The 23,169-nt window shown below is 38.8% G+C and overlaps 1 protein-coding gene across 1 annotated transcript; it reads right to left on the bottom strand.

The window, feature by feature from the left end:
• Window positions 1–215: 215 nt before the first annotated feature.
• Window positions 216–21,413, bottom strand: LOC135461789 (E3 ubiquitin-protein ligase SHPRH-like). The gene is given in 31 exon segments (XM_064739020.1): window positions 216–2,287; window positions 3,253–3,431; window positions 4,169–4,255; window positions 4,865–4,957; window positions 5,619–5,774; window positions 5,776–5,817; window positions 6,041–6,112; window positions 6,417–6,482; window positions 6,484–6,519; window positions 6,905–7,048; window positions 7,364–7,434; window positions 7,692–7,819; window positions 8,381–8,449; window positions 8,817–8,990; window positions 10,203–10,339; window positions 10,635–10,742; window positions 11,248–11,424; window positions 11,798–11,924; window positions 12,298–12,380; window positions 13,781–13,846; window positions 14,546–14,653; window positions 14,981–15,144; window positions 15,716–15,794; window positions 16,266–16,310; window positions 16,859–16,938; window positions 17,304–17,430; window positions 17,808–17,915; window positions 18,409–19,410; window positions 20,043–20,205; window positions 20,760–20,847; window positions 21,076–21,413. Coding segments are annotated over 31 exon segments (4,539 nt in total). The 5' UTR covers window positions 21,125–21,413; the 3' UTR covers window positions 216–1,776.
• Window positions 21,414–23,169: the final 1,756 nt, after the last annotated feature.

The following is a 23,169-nucleotide window of genomic DNA, read 5'->3' as shown; positions in this document are numbered from 1 at the left end:
GATATTTAACCAGAGTTACATGTACATACTTGCACTGTTTTTGCCTGCGAATGCCTCATTTTGCATACTGCCATTCTGGATGCAGCAGTGATAAGCAATGTATACCTTGCTATATGCGAGGGTATACAGATGTCATACACCTCCCATCGCTTGTGTATGGTAAAACTGCTGTGGCCAAAAAATTACAAAATAATTGTAGGTTGCCCACAAAAAGGCTTGTTTTGTGTCTTAATTAGTTCGAGTTGGACAGCATATCTTAAAGGTTCTGCATGCTCTAGTCAATGCCATTACCTTGCAAGACAAGAAGACAGAATTTCGAAGAACTTATTTGTGTAGTCTTGATGTTCCTATGTATTCTTCATATCCCATGTGTTCTTCATATCCTATGTATTCTTTATATCCTATGTGTTCTTCATATCCTATGTATTCTTTATATCCTATGTGTTCTTCATATCCTATGTGTTCTTCATATCCCATGTGTTCTTCATATCCTATGTATTCTTTATATCCTATGTGTTCTTCATATCCTATGTGTTCTTCATATTCTATGTATTCTTTATATCCTATGTATTCTTTATATCCTATGTGTTCTTCATATCCTATGTGTTCTTCATATCCTATGTGTTCTTTATATCCTATGTGTTCTTCATATCCTATGTATTCTTTGTGGTCTTCATATCCTATGTATTCTTTATATCTTATGTGTTCTTCATATCCTATGTATTCTTTATACCCTATGTGTTCTTCATATCCTACGTGTTTTTCATACACTTTGTGTTCTGAGGGTTATATTAATGGCTTGGTTGTTGTGTTGTATACAGCACCAAGGGGTCAAGTACAGACTTGCACATTTTCTGATAAACATCTCGTACAAATACATGTACTATAATTGTTACTGGATCCAGTCTAAACTGATAGCTTTGCATGCAGTAGACTACATGTCTGACAAAGCCACACTCTACTAAATAACACTTCTACTCAAGAAATTGAGTTCATTAGTCATAATAATGCATACCCTAATAACTATCGGCAGAAACTGAACAATACCGGTATGTAAAATGAAGCATTGGTGGGCAAACAGCAGCATCTTTCTGTAAGTAGGTTATTATCATTCGCCTCTGGAGTTTGATCTCACCTGTTAGCAATAACATAATATACCTAGGAGCTAAAGCCCGTTGGCCTGTGATGTAACTGTTCTCGTATACACCCCAATCTAACACCTCCTACGAACGGCTATAACCCTTACTTAACAGAGTTTATTTAATCATTTAAACAATGACCCATCAAACCTCAGGTAAGTGGTATCATCACCACTACCTATTCTCACACTTCATGGTAATTCAGGTCCAAGCAGGATTGACAACTGCTTCATTGCAATAAATGAGTACTGAAGTCTATGTTTCCAGTTTGCCTGCAAATTGGTGGCAGAATGACCATTAGATTACACAGCTTTCGCTTGAATTAGTTAAGGTGAAAAAAGTTCCCAATTAAAAATATTTATTTTCTCCAATATTCATTTCAAATTTCCTGTTTTGTGAATTTTGACTAATAGTCTAAATACAAAAAATAAATACCATTACAATAACAGATGCACTTATCACAGTATGAAAATGCATTAGACAAAGCTGTCAGCACAAATATACAGTACATAAACTGTGCGAAGAGGACACACAAGGTTTTGTACATTTTCTTACTTTGCGGCATTTTTGTTTTCCTCATAAACAAAAACAACAACAACAACATGACCTTGGGTTTGACAAGGCTGAAAATGTGTTGTTATGTGAACAGTTCTGGGTCGAGACTAGGTTTTTTCTTGTCAAGAGGTCCCTCAGTTGTCTCCCCTTGACATGTGTTAAATGCAACAGAATCCCCACTAGGCTCTCCTTCACCTGCTGTAGTGTTGTCACTGTCAACAACAGACTCAGTGTTGATTTCTACAACATCCTCTCCAGACAATGGCTGTTGCGACTGGTGGAAGTGCTGGCTTGTACTAGGTGTTGGCTCTGCGTATGTTGTCACAGCAGACATCCCTGGCATCTCACCTTCACAGTCCTCAGAGTTAGCACTTGCACAACCAGACTGCTGATCACTACTCAGTGGAATAGTACTGTTGTTGTTGTCATTGTTACTGTCAGGTTCTTCATTCTCTTTCAGCAGCGTTATAACATCACCAACCGTAATAGAATTCTCCTCCCAGTCATCGTGATCACGGGACATTGTCTTGAACATTGAGTACATCTTTTCTTCTATTGTCCCACGCACCAAGAAGCGAACCACCTTAATAGGTCTACAACGAGCAAGTTTGTTAAATTTATTTAATGTGACATATTCAGGAATATTTCACTTATAGACGGCCAACATTATGGTGGAAGGAAACCAGGAAAAGCTCAGGGAAACCCATGACCATCCCCTAGTTGCAGACAGGCCGTCACACACACGATCTAAGTAACCAGCATGAGCTGAACTTGAAATCACAGCGATCGTATTGGTGAGAGGATCCTGGCTCATTATGCTGTGCTAATCATGTGCTAACATGCTAAGTTTAAATTACTTATTAATGTTTGGCTTTCAATGGCACTTACAACATAACTATGGTTTATTAAATGGTCTTTTGTCTAAAAACAGAAATAGTGTGTAAAGCACTCATCAAGTATAGTAGCCAAATATGGTCAGAATCAAATTGGGCTTGGAGATACAAGTTATAGATTTATATCATTGCATTTTGAGAATTTGGAACCAATCCATCATAAGGACTGATGAGGGTTCACAAGAAGGAATCTGGAAATGTGAGAGGTACCATCGCTCATTCTTTGGGATATCAACTAATGGCAGATTTTCCTCTCACAAAAACTGGCGCTAGTGTGAATCATGACTTGCGCTTCACAAGTCTTTAGTCGTGCGATGTGAAACATGTTGCGTTCTGTGGTTTCATCAGTGATGTAGTTGGTCTACCCACTGTGACGTCAAGCTGTTGATGATGCAGTCGAACATCCAGCATCACTGAAATACGTCCAACTTCGGGCTTCCGTCGGTATCCCATTCTCAAGAGATATAAAAAAATCTACTACTTAAATCTCTCTAAAACAACACTCAAAAAATTTCCCGTGACCTGTGTCATACCCCATACTGAAGAATTTTCCCCTGATACGAAGGTAATTAGAATTATGGGTGCAAAATTGTTACAAACAAGACAGCCAGGTAAACTGTATGTACAAAGTGGTCTTTTACACAGGCTGCTGCTGACTAGGATACCTTGTCTGTCCAATACGATGGACTCTGCCAATGGCCTGCTGCTCCTCGCCCAGGTTTAGAATAGGCTCAACCAGTAACACATGAGTGGCCTCAATCAGGTTCAGTCCATTAGCTCCTGAGTGGACAGGCAGGAGCAGAGCACGAATTGTACGGTCATGTCGGAAGGTTTGCAGGTTGTCCTGAATCAGAAATAGACAGCATATTTGAGCACAAAATCTTTCACAGTTGTGTCATTTGGATGTGATCATTCAAGCGTATCTCATAAAGGAACACGATTATAAGATCACTAAAACACCTAAAGTAAATGTGGTCTAGACCATAATATTCAGCCATCATTGAGGTTTTCCCTTTCATCTGGAACACAAACTGAGAGACCTTAGTACTGAACCATTATGACTTGCATGTAGTTCTACTAAGAACACTTTCTATGACATCAATTTATTTATGCCACACAAAACTGACTTTCTAGTCTAGCTTTTGCACTAGGCTAACTTCACTGACAAAAATTTAGGTCTAAGAGCAGCTTAAAAATTGTAAATGTCAAAAATGTATAATGTAAATAATGGAACAGTGAATTAATTTATCACATAATGGGGCAGACAGGCAGTTGATTTATTTATTTGATTGATGTTTTATGCCATACTCTAGAATATTTCACTTATATGATGGTGGCCAGCATTATGGTGGGAAGAAAACGGGCACAGCCTGGGAGGAAACCCACGACCATCTGCAGGTTGCTGACAGAACTTCCCACATATGGCCGGAGAGGAAGCCAGCATGAGCTTGACTTGAACTCACAGCAACCGCATTGGTGAGAGGTTCCTGGCTCATTACGCTGTGCTAGCGCGCTAACCAACTGAACCACGGAGGTCCCAACGGATGATGCAGATCGATAAATCCCACAAATTCTACAGACCTGGAACTTTCGGCACCCATGCAGATATCTGTGTGCTATGTCATTCTCCAGGAGAGCCTGGCTGATTTTATCCAGTACATCTGTCCACTAAAATAAAAAATAAACTTTGCTTTACAATTTTGTCAATGACATATGACATTAATATGTACAATACATGTAGCTATACATATACATGTACTCAAATGAAAAAAGAAACTTGTTTGTCCTACAGAAGTAAGAGCACCCTGACACATGTATAAGCTTGATTTTGTTGTATCAACTCTCCAAATTCCATGACATGAAATAAAAATAGGACACCTGTTATTTCATAAGCCAGGTTCACACTGAGCAATTTGATGAATTCTATTCACTGTATGATATAACATTTGTGCTATCCTTGTTTGACTAACTGAATTTGATATGTAGAAAATTGAAGAGACTGAGCACAGTTTTATGCGCCTAAATATGACTGGCTATATTTCTCCATGAAAATGCACGGAAGAATTCTACTACTTTTACCTCTGAAGCCAGACAATCCACAAATTGTAACACAACAAGATTGCATACAACCATTCATGGCTATTTTATTGATTGTAACTACCACGGCAACATATGCTTCTTAACATATGTTGCCATGGAAGTTACAATCAATGCCTATGATCGCTTTACCAGCACCTATTTGGTTCTCGTTTTCCCCAAAACTATCAGGATACTTACTGTTGAGAAGACTAATGATTTTGCTGAGGGATCATTGGTGTAGATTTGTTTGAGCGCTCTCACTACAGCTTCCACCTTGGTAGAGTGACTTCCCTTTAACAGGCACAGTAAATAATAAGTGGATAGCAGAACTGTAGGCGTCTTTAATGATACCTGTACAAGTCAAGTTTATGTCAAAAAAAAAAAAAAATCCTGGGCCTCTGAGATATAGACTTTTATGTTCCTCTAGGCTATTAGAGACAACCAAGTAAGCATGGCAAAATGAACCCAAGACTCTACCTGTGTTATAAAATCGTGCCATTTCATTTAAATGCCACAAGTACACTTATTGATATCAATGTAAGACTTGGGGTTAGTACCCTATAAACTAGTCTTAGTCTCCTACACATACTTTGCTGATATTCTTTACAAGCCATTGTTTGATGATTTCTTCAGTTTCTCATATATAACATCTATGTGAAATTGTGAGAAACCATATATCAACATTGTAAAGGTATTCCGGTGGGTACAGCTTCTGCCTCCTTTTTGACTGACCTATGCCTTTCATATGAATAGGACTACATGCAGAAACTATTACAAGTAATTGTCACCTGCCTGATCTGGTAGGCTCACACAAAACATAATAAATTATCATTAGGCCACTGTGGATACAAATAAGCTTACCTTTTTGCCTAAACCACCTTTCTGTGTCTCAGTTATTTCTTAATACAGCATGATAATATACATTATCAGAATTTATTCTGTACTCTCCTACCTTGACAGTGATGGCCTCCTCTCCTTCCTCCAGATTTGAGCAGGCCTTAGTGCTGACATTAGAGATGTCCGTGTGTCGGGTCAGCTGTCTACACATGGCACACCTCAGAGACTTAAGTCTACCCCCAAAACTGTACTGGTCTACCATTATCCTGATTACAGTCCAGGCAGTAACAGTGTCCACACTGTAGTACACTCCACTGTAACATAACAATAACATCACTGACTTCAGTTCACACTACTTCTGGCTGGATGTTGTGTGATTTGTTTCTTGCATTTTTTTTCTGACAATACAATAAACACCTGCATACAAATGCAAGCCATCGTAAGACATAAATTTGGGTATACTGAAAATGACTGGTTGGTTCAGTTTTTGAATGAAGCCCAAGAGGAAAATAAATCAGTAAATGTGTTGCTGCTAACCTCCTCTCCCAGCTCTCTTTGACACACAGGGCAGGGTTCAGGATTTGAACCCCCATCCACCTCATCCTGGTTCTGCAAAAATAAGATGCTAAGTATTAAAGTAAATAACTCATGGTTTTGGCATAGCACGGACAATCCTGATACAATTTATAAAGATAAACTATGTTTCATTACTTGAAATTATGAATCGATAAAAAATATACTGAAACGTTTCTACAATATTTCACTTTTCATTCTTCCTATTTCAGAAGCACAAGCTTTATGAAATCATGCCCAATCAATTACCACTTTCCTATTCTTAAGAAATTTATATTCAGAAATATTTCAACACAGACATTCATGCATGTACATGTATTTATTATATTTTATGTCTTACCTTAGCCAGGTTCTTCAAGTAGAGCAGCTGACCAAGTTTCTTTCTCAGTTCATTTTGTCCAACGGTTTCTGTCGGACAACAGCCTCATTCTGTGGTGGTCAGTCTGGCCAATGACAAGTCATTCCAATTTATTTGCTAGTATCAGTAGATTTGTTTTTCAGTAAATTTACAGGGTTTATCAGTCAACGCTGTATTCCTAGAAGTTTATATATACGTCTGACAGAAGAAGTGATGTAGAAAACATAATACTTGCTTAGTTATTTAACCAATACCAAGGTGCACTTGTACATGTACGAGAGCAGTCAAGTTTATGGGCTAAGAAGAGCTAAGTGCCAGGAGTAAAACCCCATACTTCAGAGGGTATATATGATAATCCTGGGGCTGAACCAGCAATAGTTGGGACAATGTTTTAGCTAACTGAACTAACACAGACGTACAGGGAGTTTTTCAACCAGTATACAGTATCATAGTTAACGTGACCTGCCTACCTCTGACGGCTCTATAACATTTCTCTGTGGGGGGTCAGTTTTCGGTTCCTCGGGCAGCCTGCAGCGTAGCCTGGTGGTAGCCATACTTAACTCATCAATATTAGAGATCATTTCATGGAGGGCTAGCCACACACCACGCAAAGCCTACAAACAGAAAACACATGCCGTAACACGTAAAGGTGGCCATTTACATTAAGATAAGTTTATTACCAATATTCAGTAAGATCTTCCAGTAAATTGACCATAAAAACACATCTTTTATGTCATTTTTCCAAATATATTTCAAATATATTTCAAAAACATAGCATTAGAAATTTTGGGGAAAATAAAAAATCTGACAAGAATTAATTTTATTTCACTAATTTTTGCACAAAAAAAGCACCACATTACATTTATGTATTGGCTTCCAACACAACACATGACTTTATACCCCAAGCTTTCTATATTTCTTGACCTCACCTTGAATTCCTTCTTCAGAGCTTCAAACAGTTTGATATGTGTAGTTCCATAGGCGATCATATCATCATCAGCTGTAAATATGCAACATAGCACACTAAAACTCACTGATGACTGACATGATGAATGGTCACCAATACTTGATAGCTGTATCCATGAGGTTAAATAAGTTTCATCAGCAAGCTTATTTGCTATGTGCATTATTGGGTTAGATTTGTTAAACAGAAAAATTGTTGCAAATTGAGAATTTTGTTTAATAAACTCATGTTGAATGGCTGAAAGATAGTCAACACTGTGTAAAAGCTAATTATCGGTCATACAATATGACTACCTTTGAACATCTTGACAAAGGCGAGGATAGTTTTGAGTGTTTTCTCCAGTTCACTGTCCGACCAGTTCCCCTGACGCTTGGTATTCACCTGGGCCAGGCCTGTGTCATCCTCATCAGCAAACACACCCCTATACAGGTAACAATGAACAGTATGACAAAAATGCTCATCCTTCACAGGCAGCCACTGAAGCGTATGTTCAAAACTGCCACTTTTCAGCAGAGAACCATGGAAGTGTATGGGAGAATATACACTCTGCGGTAGAGAACAACTTGTTTATAACGTGAAACTGTACGTTATTGAGCACAGTGAAGTGAAGCTCCGTGGTGAAAATATACCTGCTTCAGTCAACAGCGGTTTGGATTTATTAAAGGTAGAGATGCAAAGTGTCAAGTGTGGACAATACCTTAAAATACAATGCATTTCCTCCCACTATAATTCTGGCTGCCGTTGTATAAGTGAAATATTCTTGAGTACGGCATAAAAACATCAAACAAATCAAATGAAATCAAAATACAAAGCAAATGAGAGATGAAACATTACCTGTTGAATTAAACTCCAGAACAGATATAACAGCATTTTACAAAGTGTCTGTTTTGATGTGCTTTACCAATGATACAAAAGGTTTTCATGTGATCTGCAGGTTTGAAAGATCAAGTGCTAACAATCTACATCTATGTTCTACACTTACTTCTCTGAGATGGAGAATAACTTGGATTCATATTCTGAGAAGAGCTCATCTGCCTTACAATATGGACATCTGTGGAAAACAAGACAGTTGTGTCACAATGTCAGTACATATCATTACATCCAGATGACACATACAAGTCTGGGAACATTACTTATTTCATACTAGGAGTTTCAACATGTACAGGCAGAAAAGTTACATGACTTAAATGGCACAAACACCCACTGACAGTCTGAAATCACTTTCTTCCCATATATCTGGTGACTCCATTAAAGTCTAAATTATTATTTTTATATTATTGTATTTTTTATTTTTTATTAAACAGAACAGCACAGAACCAAGTGCTGAATGAAAGATAAGTAGAGAACAAAGTACTGAATAAAAGATGAGTAGAGAACAAAGTACTGAAGAAAAGATGAGTAGTGAATCATGTACTGACGTTTTGAGGACTTTATCCTGTGGTCTGAGGCAGCATTCAGCAGTCTGATCTATCACAGCCTGAGACGGTTTCTTCCTCAGCCTCTGTATGGCTGCTATCAACTTGTCATGGCTTGTCTGTAGATCCTTAAGCTGTCCATGTAAAATGTACTGCAAACCTCTCAAGTCACGGAACCTGGGGCGTACAAGTAACATTTTAACAACGTGAGAATAGATCCCCACAAAGCCGACAAAACACGACATAATTATGTCACAACATTTAAAATTTATATGTAACAAACAGCTAAACTCATTGTTCAACTAAAATACTGTTGTAAGTAAGCCACTTGGAACTCAGTCACATCATCATATAGTACATAATCACCACAGTCGACAAACCAATTAAATCATCTGACAAGATAATCTCAAACTAACAGCTTCCTCCCAATTTACATACTACTTACGATACTAAAATTGCTTTATATCAAGTGGGCATAAAAAATGGGCCGTACTTTGATGCTACACTGCTGCATTATCCTTTATCCAAACCCTTTCAAACTTTAGACATTCAAATGGCATGATTCTGTTAATATACTGACCAATTTTCAAGGTCATAGCTTGAGTATTCTGTACACAGGGTTAAAATGAAAACATAGCCTCAAAAACGCACGTTCCGGTGACCCACATTGCATCACCAGTCAGGTGTCATGAGCAAAGCGTGCGCTGCACCTTTGTGACATGCATCAAGGACTGCTGGACAAAAATTACTCTCAAGGAGATTCGTTCATGGAAGAAACGTTTGCGCGCTGTCTACCCAGAAGATGGAGGACCAATTGATCACCTTTTCAAATAAAACAAGGTAGAACATCATTCTGAAATGTCCGGAACATGCGTTTTTGAATCTATTTTGATTTTGGTCCCATGAACAGAAATCTTAAAGGATGAAATTGAAATTTGGTCTGTATACTTAGGGCATAATGGCTTTCAAGTGGGTAAATTTTTAGAAGCTGAAGTAAGAGGGTTTCGGAGATATTGAGTGTCAAAGTACGACACATTTTTTTATGCCCACCCCATATAGATACACATGTATCAATCTTTGTTGGAGTATTTTGACAAAATCTCAATTGAGACAAAAAGAAAAATTTGCCATGTGGAGATAATTTCAGCCTTTCAATTCTTAATTTGCTGACACTACAAGGGTACCACCTAGGTGAATTAACAATAAATAGCCTCATTTTTTTTTTTTTCGCAAACATTGTTTTTCCAAGTAAAGTATTTCCATTCTCGAAGAGATAATTTACTAGATATATTTCATTTAACTTATGCAAAACATACATTAGCATAGTTAATGAAAGCGTGTAAAAGAGTGTAATTGTACAACTGATGACTGTTAGCACGGGCAATTTACCTATTGGCAATAGATGGCATTTCAGGGTTGACAGTCTCCCGGAGATGTTCCTGTACCTTCAGCAGTAGAGGTTCATCCTGGTGGATGTAGGTGACCCACTGTAACAGGTCTATCCACCACCCACTGCCACCAGAAAACTGAAAGTAAAACCAGGTTATCAGTGAGGAACACTTCGTACGGTTTCCCCTCACCATATTGCTGGCCCTCATCATATAACTGAAACATTCTTGAGTATGCTGTAAAACACAAATTAAATAAATAAGCAAATCAATATTCCCAAACAGAACTGATTATTTTTCAGTACGGAATCTTCGCTTTTATTAATCCCAATGAATATTCAGTTTCAATATATAAAACAGGTGTCTTGCCAAAACCATCAGTCTTGTTCAAACTGAGGTATGAAGCTAGGTAGACATTGTGAGTGGCGCCCACCTCTCTGCGCAGCTCCCTGAGGTTGTCCTGTACAGGGTGTAAAGTCTCCTCTCTCTGGCTGACCTTGGCCCCGACCTTCACCATATATTTCTCTCTCAGCTCCTCAGCCTACAACACACATGTATTCGGTAATCATTTAGAAAATTATACACCAAGCAACTTCAACATTCAACAACATTTAAATACATGTAAATTAAATTTAAATAAAATTGTCAGTTTAATCATAATGATGTCATTATTGAGCCTTCAGAAGAATTCATGTTCAAGATATTGTCTTATTGTATATTTCATAACACATCCCACAGATCTAGCTATCTACAAGAATGCTACATTTCAATACAATGAGAAGCCTAGAATGTCACCTAGTGTCATCAAAACCAAGATTGCATCCTATACCAAAATTCTTATGAAAAAAATTACTTAATCTGCCTAAAAGTTTGGTGACAAGTGCACTTTGCTTTGAAATACAACCAAAATATTGCATACCAATTTAAACACAGCAGTACTTTCCTTTCTAGCAGACAGAATATCCATGGTGACTAGCCCAAGTCAATTAGAAGCCTATCACTCTGCTGGTACACTCAGTAAAAATCGAACATGTTCATCACTGTACCTGTATACCCAGTAGGTCATCTCTCAGTGTGGGGGACACTCCTGCTGGCTTCAGTTTCAACACCTCCCTCAGGTTGTGTAGGGCGTGGAGCTGTTGTAGGTCATCAGTCCTGAACTGACCCTTGTGTTCATCAATTGAGCGGAAAACTTCACGGTAATTCTCTACAGCATCAACATACTGAAAACACATGGGGCGGCTCCATTTGTCAGATAGTTTGGTAGTTAACATTGCTATCAACATCCTTTTCGTCATATCACATCAATGTGCTCATACTGGTCCCAACGCTTACATACCTACAGTGTTGTAACACCATGTCACAGTACAAGCCTACTGATAATCACCAACCAGTACTTTTTTAGAATTTTTTTTATTCAGGTCTTTTCTTAGTATAAGATTAATTTAATGTCTTCTTTTATTTGAGATGGTGTGTACACTATATAAGATAACTACTAGTTCAACTACTTCAAAATATCAATTGACACTCTTATCAGAGCTGCATATTTAAGTACACCTTTCCTTATATTGCCAGTCACATGTATGAGTGACTGACCTTGCCCTTGAGTATATCTAGGCCTGCCAGTCCGTTGAGAGCAGCCACAAGTTGCCTGTGAGCCTCCTCACATTCCAGAGTGGCCTTCTTAGTCAGAGACTCCAGCAATTCCTCCATAGTCATGGTGCTGAGAGAAAAACAGTTAGAAGTAAACTATATTGAACAAAAGCACAACTTTTTTTACTCCAATATGTTGATACATGCATCATGGGAGTTGAAAGATTGGTGGAGTGTGACAGTTAGGCAATTAGGATACAGGAAATTCTTCATTCTGTTTACAGCACATGAGATTCAGCTGGTTTTACTGACAAGTTACCTCTACATTATTGTATGGTCTTGGAGGAATAGCAACTAGGAATTTGCAAATTAACTGTGTTCATATATTCCCTAATCCACAACAGGCCTTCATACATGTAAAATAAAGCCTTTCAAGCACTCTAAACAGGACAGTACATGTATGAGAAAATGTTAATGGCAAACAATTCCAAAAGAGAACTTACGATTTCTGCAGTGGTAAGAAAGCTCCTCTAACAGCCTGTGGATGACAGCAGGCCTGTCGTAAACTCAGCAGAGGATACAGGATCTGAAAAATTGGACAAAGTGGCTTTAATTTGAGCATCTTTATACATAAACAGCAATAAGTCCTCATTTTACAATGTTCCTGTCAGAAAAGCCCTGTAAATAACCAGTATATCCTTCAGGAGATTTTAAAGAACAGTAAATCTACGTATTTATTTGATCAGCGTTAAATGCCATAATCAAGGATTACGCTTATCAGGTTTATGCTGAGTGCAATTTGAGCAAACCACTCTCCTTCTGGCGACACATTACGCTGGTCAGGTTTATGTTGAGTGTGATCCGAGCCAACCACTCTCCTTCAGGTGACACATTACGCTGGTCAGGTTTACACTGAGTGTGATCTGAGTCAACCACTCTCCTTCTGGTGACACATTACGCTGGTCAGGTTTACGCTGAGTGTGATCCGAGCCAACCACTCTCCTTCAGGTGACACATTACGCTGGTCAGGTTTACGCTGAGTGTGATCCGAGCCAACCACTCTCCTTCAAGCGACACATTACGCTGGTCAGGTTTACGCTGAGTGTGATCCGAGCCAACCACTCTCCTTCAGGCGACACATTACTATGGTCAGGTTTATGCTGAGTGTGATCCGAGCCAACCACTCTCCTTCAGGTGACACATTACTATGGTCAGGTTTACGCTGAGTGTGATCCGAGCCAACCACTCTCCTTCAGGTGACACATTACGCTTGTCAGGTTTATGCTGAGTGTGATCCGAGTCAACCACTCTCCTTCTGGCGACACATTACGCTGGTCAGGTTTATGCTGAGTGTGATCCGAGCCAACCACTCTCCTTCTGGCGACACATTACTATGGTCAGGTTTATGCTGAGTGTGATCCGAGTCAACCACTCTCCTTCTGGCGACACATTACGCTGGTCAGGTTTATGCTGAGTGTGATCCGAGCCAACCACTCTCCTTCTGGCGACACATTACTATGGTCAGGTTTACGCTGAGTGTGATCTGAACAAACCACTCTCCTTCAGGCGACACCAATTTTTTTTTGTGTTTTACAATTGAGCTAACGTGAAAAAAAATCCTATATCTGAAAAAAAATAAATCTGAAAATCCACCGTTTTATTTTGACGGATCACAATATTTTACGATTTTCCTGTTTTTCAAAGATTTCCCATTGTGCAAATAGGGCAGTCCACATTTCCCACAAGATGATTTCTATGGTTTCATTTTTTTTATACCCTCCCCCAATACTGAGATGAGATTTATTCTGCTGGTAAAACAACTAGTTAAACTGGTGTGGTCTGACACTCAGTAACTGACAAGTATCCTGTCAAAATATCTGAGAAATAGTTGAGAGTTGGTTTGCAGCCTGGGGGTTAATACCCGTTCACACACTGCCTAAAAAATACAAATAGTACTGGAATAAGGCCACAGTTCATTGCACTCACAGAATTCAGTGTTTGTCTGTCTAGACTGGTAAGCTTGGTTCCTGCATCTGTACGCCGGAGAAGAGTCTGAAAACATAAACAGAAAAGTTATACCAGATTCCTGGGTCAAAAGCTAGGTATAAAAAGCTCATCACATAATTAAGAATAAACACTCATCACTCTGTCATTCATATATCCCTTTACCAGGGAAAGCAAACCAGTGGTTAATGTAAAATCATGAGGTAATCTCACAATGTCAAAAATCTGTCAGAAAAGATTTCAAGAAGGACATGTCCAAAGACAACACCTGTAAGTAAACCATCATCACCTAGTTTTAATGGATGGTTTTCTTACCCTAGCAGCTTCTCTCATACAGGAGTGATCCACAAGAAGAACATTTCCAGTGACGCTTATGTACAAACCAACTCATCATCACCTAGTTTTAATGGATGGTTTTCTTACCCTAGCAGCTTCTCTCATACAGGAGTGATCCACAAGAAGAACATTTCCAGTGACGCTTATGTACAAACCAACTCATCATCACCTAGTTTTAATGGATGGTTTTCTTACCCTAGCAGCTTCTCTCATACAGGAGTGATCCACAAGAAGAACATTTCCAGTGACACTTATGTACAAACCAACTCATCATCACCTAGTTTTAATGGATGGTTTTCTTACCCTAGCAGCTTCTCTCATACAGGAGTGATCCACAAGAAGAACATTTCCAGTGACGCTTATGTACAAACCAACTCATCATCACCTAGTTTTAATGGATGGTTTTCTTACCCTAGCAGCTTCTCTCATACAGGTGTGGTATTGACGCCTGTAGAAATGATCCTCCACTGGGGAAAATGTCAGCCATTTCACATGTTCTGACTGACCAGGTAGCTGAATCTGAAATTACAAACATAACTGTAATGTCAAAGCAAATTATGACAAGAAGGGATATTTTATGAAGCAATTTCTTATTATTACACTAGTAAATTCCAAAATAGAGACATGCCTCAGTAAAGTCTGACACAATGATGGGTCAATGTAATGACTCACACTAACGCCACCCCACAGGAGTACAAAATATGTCGCATCCCTCTTATATTTTTTAGCTCTGTTTTAATTCGGGCATTGAAAGTGGCCTTCTACAAGGAGACACTAAGATAATGTAAGCAGTGTTACTACAAGCAGAACAAATCAATTGAATTCAGAGCAGTAATGGGTCCTGACCTGATCTATGACATCTTTCTTGGCTGTCCTCCACATGACCTTGCCCATGACCTCATACAGAGGTTCATGGATGCCATGCTTGAGGGGTTCGTACAGCAGTTTATTCCACCAGCCCCTCACCCAGCAGGGGTCTTCACCCAGGAACACCAGCAGACCAAACAGATCTGTCAACAAAATGTTGCCAATAAATATAACAGTTAACAGCCAACTTAATAAACTAAACAAATCATCTGATTATTTTATCTGAATGGTTTTTGATTATACGGTACTCAAGAATATTTCAACTATAGGACGAGTTAGCTGCTGGTGGACCTTACCACATAAGACTGGAGAGGAAGCCAGCATGAGGTGGGCTTGAACTCACAACGACCACACTAGTGAGAAGCTTCACAGTCATTCTGCTGAGCTATCATGCAAACCACTTGGCCACAGTGGCCTCAGTACACTGAATAAAAACCACATTATTGCTGACCACACAGAAGGAGGGACCAAATTCCTATTTAGTTAGGTGTTTGTGTAACGTTATGTTTACGACAGAGGCAATGGTTATTAATGAGAGCCTGGATAGCAGTGGCAATCCAGAGAGAATCCATTCACTCAAAATCCTTAAAAGGAACACAAACTCTCATGAGTTTCTAATTGATGGCTATACAGAGATAGTGCAACTTTTAGAAAGATAACAGCCTTTAACACGATCACTACCTCAAACAATGAACAACTGCGTTTACATCTCACCTTGTATGCCCTTCTGTACTGGGGTGCCGGTAACACACCATCTGTTTACAGCACTCAGCCGTAATGCCATCTCAGCTGTCTAATACATAAACACAAACCAGATGTCAACACTATTTTTGTCTTTACAGCATACTATGTAATAATACTACTCAAAATTACAATAAACATCCATACCTTGTGGTACACATGTACTGAAAGTTAATTATATGTGTATTTGAAAAGACAAAAACATGAAAAACTTTATGATTGATCATTATTTGTGAGTGCGGGAGCATGTAAACTGCTACATGTACATGTACTATTCATGCATTTACATGAACAATTAGAATAAAACAGTGACTGAGATAATTTAACAAGAGGCCATATTTCATGCGTGACCACTTACCAGCTATCACACTGTCATCGCTGCTCTGGTTTTACTCTCTGTGCTGTTCGTCTTTAGTTATATTATACTGAACTGAATATTTCCTTAAGTGTATAGATAGTATTGTCAATTCACAAATCTTTAATCTTTCCATAACATTCAGAAATCAGTATGCCAGATACATACTCTTGTGGTCACACCTTCCACCATCTGAGCCTCGTCCAAACATATCTATAACAAAACATAAACACTGTGACTGCTGTTTGAATACCACAGGAAATCAACACTGCAAACTACCTTAAAACCATGCCCAAGATTTCACACATTTAAGTTCAATCCGTATTAAATATATGGTAAATGGCCTAAAGTTTCACCCCTGGCAGAGTTACAATCTTCATCCTGCCTGATTTTGAGAGTTCTGTTGACCTTAGAAAGGACAGGTGATGTGAAGTTTGTGTGGACGGTAGGATGACATCCTACTGGGATATGTAAGCTTTACCTTCTATCCTATGACATGTATTTTGACTGTAAAAACATGCCTTTGATTTTATGTTTGATTGCATAAAAATTCATTGCACATTGTTTTGTTAACTTTTGCCTCTAAATCACAAATGATGTTATATTCATGCCTTGGAGTCTGTTGACAAAGATTAACCACATACCCCATTTTGAGACCTTATGTTAATAAACCAACAAGGAGTGAAAAGTAAAAGCATTTGCAGTCTACACAAATCAGGATAATAAATACATGTATAATTAAGAAAGACATGAGAATTTACCCTCCACCACTGGACAGCAATAAGAGGGCTAGGGATGGCCATAAACCTCTTGGGGTGACGGAATCTCCTGCCTGCCTCACCTGGTTAACAACAAGATCACAGAGTTGCATCAGGTGTGCTTAGACACAGTTGAAAACCTTTATTTTTCAGAGGTTTCAACACCTTCACATCTTTTCATTTTGTTGAAAACAAAACAAAACTGTTATATTGCTGAGATTATGAATTCCATTTTCTACTTATTTTGGACTTTAACACAATGTTCACTACATGACAACAATGTTAACTTAAAAACCTGAAACATGCTACCCTTTTTCCTCAACCTTTTCGCATATGACACAGCTATTTTCAGTGCAATTTATGTAAGAATATCAGAATATGCTTGCAAGAACACCTTGCAAACATGTAAAAAAGGTTGAAGAATTACAGAAATTAAAGATATACCTACTATTACTATGTGGCAGATCAACAAAGTCTATCTCCTTCCTAAGTGTTTCATATGTGGTTATGACAATGTCATAGCTTGCCAAGGTTCTGGGCTGAATAAATTTCAATTTGGTCACACCAGTGTACACCTAAAAAGGAACCATGAACACTGATAGTTATAAATGTATTATTACAGATGTGCTAAATCAGGGGTAAACTCTGGTCAACCAGTGTGAAGTGCATCGTGTCCACAGGTCTGATGCATTTGTTCATCTTCTGACTGACTGAATATGGACCATGCTCCATGCTTTTGCACTGAGCTGATCACGTGTTAAAATAAGTTAGGTGCTGTATCGAAAATTCAAATAGCAATTTACTATATGTACATTTGGATTCAAACCAACAGCTGCAGTGTTTGGTTAACCTTTTCAAGGCCAATTACAACCTAAAAAAACTATGCAAACAAGCAATTACAACACTTTGAACAAATTTAAAGAGATGTTGTCAAAAGTTAAATCATACTTACAAACACTTTAACTGACTTCTCCTTGATGTGTTTAGTAATCTCCTCCACCCACTGATGACAGATGGAGTTCGGGGAGACAATCAGTGTCGCTCCTGATGGAATAGGGGCCTATAAGGACAAAGGGAGACAACTTCACACATATTCATCCTTTACACAAAGCATACATGTCCCCAAAACATTTAAAAGAAACAAAAATTCCAAAGTAAACAAAGCTTCAGAATACAAACATAAATGTATATCTTACCATCCACATACTTTATAAACATTTGCCCAATGAAAACTGAAAAATGCAGTTTTTGACACTGAAAACTGAGAAAGGTAATTCTTCGCTTTCCCTCATTACCACAGAGGTAAAAATCTATTTTATACTTCCATGAAATTACCCATTTAAAATAACCTACTGATGATATAGGATATACAGACAAAAGGAAAATGTACTGGATCTTTCAACTGAAAATAAATACATACAATATCCACACTCACTAGAACGCAAAATCAAAAAGGCACAATTGTGCAGAAAAAATACAGTTGTCTATCAGGGAAATAAAATTAAAATCTTTTTGCCACTGGCTATAAACAACAGAAAACAAAGTGAACTCACAGCAACCACATGGCAGTGGGGACACAGGTAGGGTCCACGGTACGGATCTGTGAGGTCATAGTTCACACAGGAAGAGTGCTGCCACAACCCGCACTGGGTGCACTGGACTTTCATACTCTCCTGGTAACTGAAGCCAGCCTCTTTACTCCCACAAATACACTCAAAATACTCTTTACGTCCAATAGGTTTGTCACTGAAAAACCCATTAGGAGAGGGATCTAGTGTATGAACAGGCACCAGCTCACCAAACACCCGCCGTGGCTTTTTCCCACGCTTGGATTTCTTTGTTTTATCGGTTTTCTCCACAGAAATTTCTGCACTGCTAGTGGATTTTTCTAGAGAATCATCAGTGGCTACATCACTTGACCTTTGCCCTTGGGTTGGGACAGTTTCTATATAAACCTTCTCTTCGGTCTCTGAGAGCAACACTTCTTCTGTGACTTTACTGTTCGTCAATTCCACAGGTTGTTTTTCCTTCCAAACTTTTGAATCACCTGAACAGTCTGGTTTTTCTGCCTTCTCACAGAATATCGTATTTTCTGAAGCTCCTGTTGTTATATCAGCTGAGCTAGTTGTGGTTAAATCTCTCATGTTGCTATCACCACTATTTATGTTGCTATCACCACTATTTATGTTGCTATCACCACTATTTATGTTGCCATCACCACATAAGTCAGCTGACCAGTTTGTTTTAGGACAGACAGCTTCATCCTCTCTAACACACCTTTCCTCACTTACTACTGCCTTCTCTATCACCTTGCTTTCCTTCTCATCCTCACATGTATCACTTTGTAACACTGTAGAATCATTCTCAAGTATGCTTTCCGCATCTACTACAGTTTCAGCGCTACTAGAGTCTATGTCCTTACTAACATCTGTTTCCTCTGTCAACACAGATGGGCCATCAGAGACATTGCTCGCATCAGCAACCACATTTTCTTCATCTTTCACCAAAGTCTTCTTCATCTGCCTATCACTTTCATTACTGATGTCTTCATCATCCTGAACAAAATGATTACTGGCATGAAATTGTTCTCATAGCAATACGAAACTACTTTCTGTAATTCCTTAATGAGCCAACAGGCACCTCTGTTCTAAACGCTTTCAGGGATATTTGGCAAAACTAGAAAAAAGCTGTTTTGGGAATCAGATTACAGAAGTTGAATATTGCATTGCCCTACCTTTGACAACCCATTTATAGTTTCAACCAGTCTAGGAAAAATTGGCAAATTATAAATTACTGGTAAAGGCCATGAGAAGCGTAACTAAATACACAGCAACCTCAATGAGAAATAAAATTACAAACATCGGTTTCTAATGTACTTACAACGCAACACAAAATGAATCTTTGATTATAATTTTTAGTTGACAAGAGATGTAATGAGCTTAGAAAGTAGGCTTTGGTAAAGGTTTGTGATATACTAGTCAAAAATGATCAGCCATGTTATCAAAATGAAGTAATCCAACATCTTACTAAGTGCAAAATTCCACACAGATCCTGCTCTCATATGACTGCAGTAATTAATACTAGCTTTTCAAGACAAATACAATTCACACGTGGCAAATATTTGGTTATCTGGCTGTTAAAGTTCTCACTTCTCCTAACAGGTACAGTAGTGGACTGTTCAATATACCTGTATAATCTCCACCACAGGCAGGGCTTCTGGAGGAGGGAGACTCTGGCGTGGGTGACCTAACATACACGCTAACACCTCCACCGTCTTCCCCAATCCCATCTCATCAGCCAAGATCCCTCCAGGTAAAGGTTTAACACACAGGGGCTTCTCCTCTACAAGGCTGAAAAATAAATTTCTTCTGAGTTTTAGGACCGAGTAGTTGCCATGCTGAAAGCAGAAAATTACATTTCTCTATGCCTTTTTTTTCAGGTAAAGTAAAGATGTATACATGTATATGTTGTTCATTAGAGAGACCCACCATGTGAGAAAAGAGAACTAAGTTCCCCTTACAATTACATGTATACTGGCTAAAAAAGCATGTCAGATGTCTCCCCCCCCCCCACCCACCACCAAAAAGCGTATTTCTCTAAATATCTAGACATCAGACAGGCTTAACACACTTACAAATTCTGAAGCACAAAATGCAAACAACATTCTCAGGAATACTGATTAACAGGTATGAACCAAATGTGATTACTTTGCCCAGCCCCAAAAAATATCCCCTCCAGCAGGGTTCAAAACCCTAGTTATAAAGATGTTAGAAATATACTTTGATAAAGAATACACAACAAATGGGTTCATATCTTCATTCACAGCTATTATCCACCAAAAAACTGTCACAGCTCGTTGAAAGATAAACCAAATCAATTGGAATAGCAGCAGCAATTCATATACCATCCTGTGAAGCAGTTGTAGTACAAGGTCTGGTTGTCCAAAGTCTGTATCTCCTGGAAAAGTTGATGTAATTTATCTGGTACAGATTCTGAAAAGAAAACAGAAGTCTTTAAATAACACTTAGGCAACAGAAATATCATTGTACCAGATCCAGCAAGCAAACTTAATAGCCTTTTATCAGGAACTCAATACAGGGAAAAGTTAACAAACAGTATTTTGTGAGAGGAATCATTTTTAGACTAGAAAGTTCTATACATGGAGCTGCAAAGGAACATGTTCTTTTTAGTATTCTCAAATACTTTGTTTTTAGACTTACTTTCCTCCATGCCTTGACTGTGGTTTATAAACCCTTCTCTTTCCAGCATCCACTGTACAGCAGATCTCTGGTATGGCCGAAGGCTGGGTTTTAGGTTGGCATGTTGAACTTCCAAGTGAAGAGAATGGTCCCTGGACTGATGGGAACTCTTGATACTAGAGTACAACCGTTCAACATCATGCCAGGATGTTCTAACAGTTCCCTTATAGCCTATCAATATGAAACATCAAAGATAAATTTACAGCATTAAAGCTCAGAGACAATTCAAACTAAACACATGCTGTATAAAGCATACAGGAATCTATATGTCCCCCAAGGTGTAACCGTGTTACTTTATGTGAGCATTTCCAATGCTAAGGGGAGAGTCAAGAGTGAGAGAGCAATCCAGGGGAAATCACACTAGCAGGTATATAGCTAGGAGACTTCAAGGGTACATTAAAAGGAACTCTAAAACAAAGATTATATTTCAATGCCAAATGAAGAAAATTGTCCCCCAGAATTTTGGTTTAAAAAATTTCACTTTGTGGGTATTTTTATACCTGTTAATTACCTCTCTATATTATACATATTTTCCGTCAAAGTTCGGATATTTCAGAAATTATGTCGATGAACACCCCGAGCCCAGTGAATCCTGTTGCTACAGTGTTGCCAAGGTGACGTGCACAGACTGCATCACTTCTTCGGGCCACCTTAGCGCCTGTCTGCACCCCTCCATCTGCCCCTATTCAGTCTGTTCCCCAAACCTCTGCCCCAATTCGACCGGACAAATTTAGTCTGTCCCCCACAGTTCTTTATAAACAGAGATCCTCGTTGACATCACTGCTGCAAGCTACTTAATTTCTGGAACGACTGCTGGGCCTTAAGAAAATTGTACTTTGAAGCCATTTTTAAACCCGGGGGAAACCCAGGACCATCCGCAGGTTGCTGAAAGACCTTCCCACGGAGAGGAAGCCAGCATGAGCTGGACTTGAACTCACAGCGACCGCATTGGTGAGAGGCTTCTGGGTCATTACGCTGCACTAGTGCGCTAACCTACTGAGCCACAGAGGCCCCCACTATATTAAAAACTCACATTTTTATGCTGTTCGATCTCATTGTGAACGGAAGCTCTGTCTTCAACATGTTCAATATCATACCTTTCAGTAAACAAAATAAAAATGCGTACACCAGAAGATATTCAAACGCTTAAAACATTTTCTCAAACATACTTGGAATAGAAATGCAATAGAACTCTTCCATTACAGTCTGTATGGCACATTCATCTCTCTGGGGTTTCTTGAATTCACTGGGGTAACTTAAAACTTTAAGAGCTCGAGCTGTGATGTGGATTGTAATTTCAGCTCTCAATGTCTCGGAGTTGAAATCTGACATAACAGGCTGAAACAATCGCTAATCTGCAGTGTTTCTAAGCTCTCCACAGGTAAACTTGTGTCACAGAAAAAGAACATAGTGTTAGGCTGTGTATCTATTGGAGATTCACTCTCTGGTCTATTTTCTTCACTTCCAGTCAGTTCAAAATAGAGCATACATTGTCCTTTTTTGTCATTCACATAAAGCCAACATTCTGGACATTTTGGCAACCAGTTTGTAGAAGATTGGGCCATTGTTCATGTGGAATGAGCTGCACAGTGAATTTTCCTATCTGTGCATTCCATTCGTGTGACTCAAAACCAGGTTCACTGCGTATACCAAAGCAAAATAAGCAGGTTTTCAGATTGTCATCAAATGCTACCATCAGCTGTTCGCTGATAAAACTTGGTACAGCATTTGAGTTGGTTTGTGAGGTACATTTTTGAGGATCTGTAGCTCGGTCATTTCTCTCAGCCTCTGATATCTCCTGAAGTAAAGATGGATCATTGTCTGGGATTAGCGTCATAGAGCCAGTCTCTAACCGCCCTTCCACCATGCTCCATGTCAGGCACTTCCTCTTCTCTTCTGTTGTCTTGTGCGGAGATGACTGCTTACGCTTTCCCATTCTTACAGTAAAGCGGCAAATTACAATAATTATTTCAGTGACATATCTGAAATGATAAAATATAGCCATACAAAATCCAAGAGCAGATGAAAATAGACAGAACAAAAAACAAATTCCAA

Source organism: Liolophura sinensis, chromosome 1 (assembly GCF_032854445.1).
Source record: "Liolophura sinensis isolate JHLJ2023 chromosome 1, CUHK_Ljap_v2, whole genome shotgun sequence".
Classification (NCBI taxonomy): domain Eukaryota; kingdom Metazoa; phylum Mollusca; class Polyplacophora; order Chitonida; family Chitonidae; genus Liolophura; species Liolophura sinensis.
This window is presented reverse-complemented; position numbering and strand designations above follow the sequence as displayed.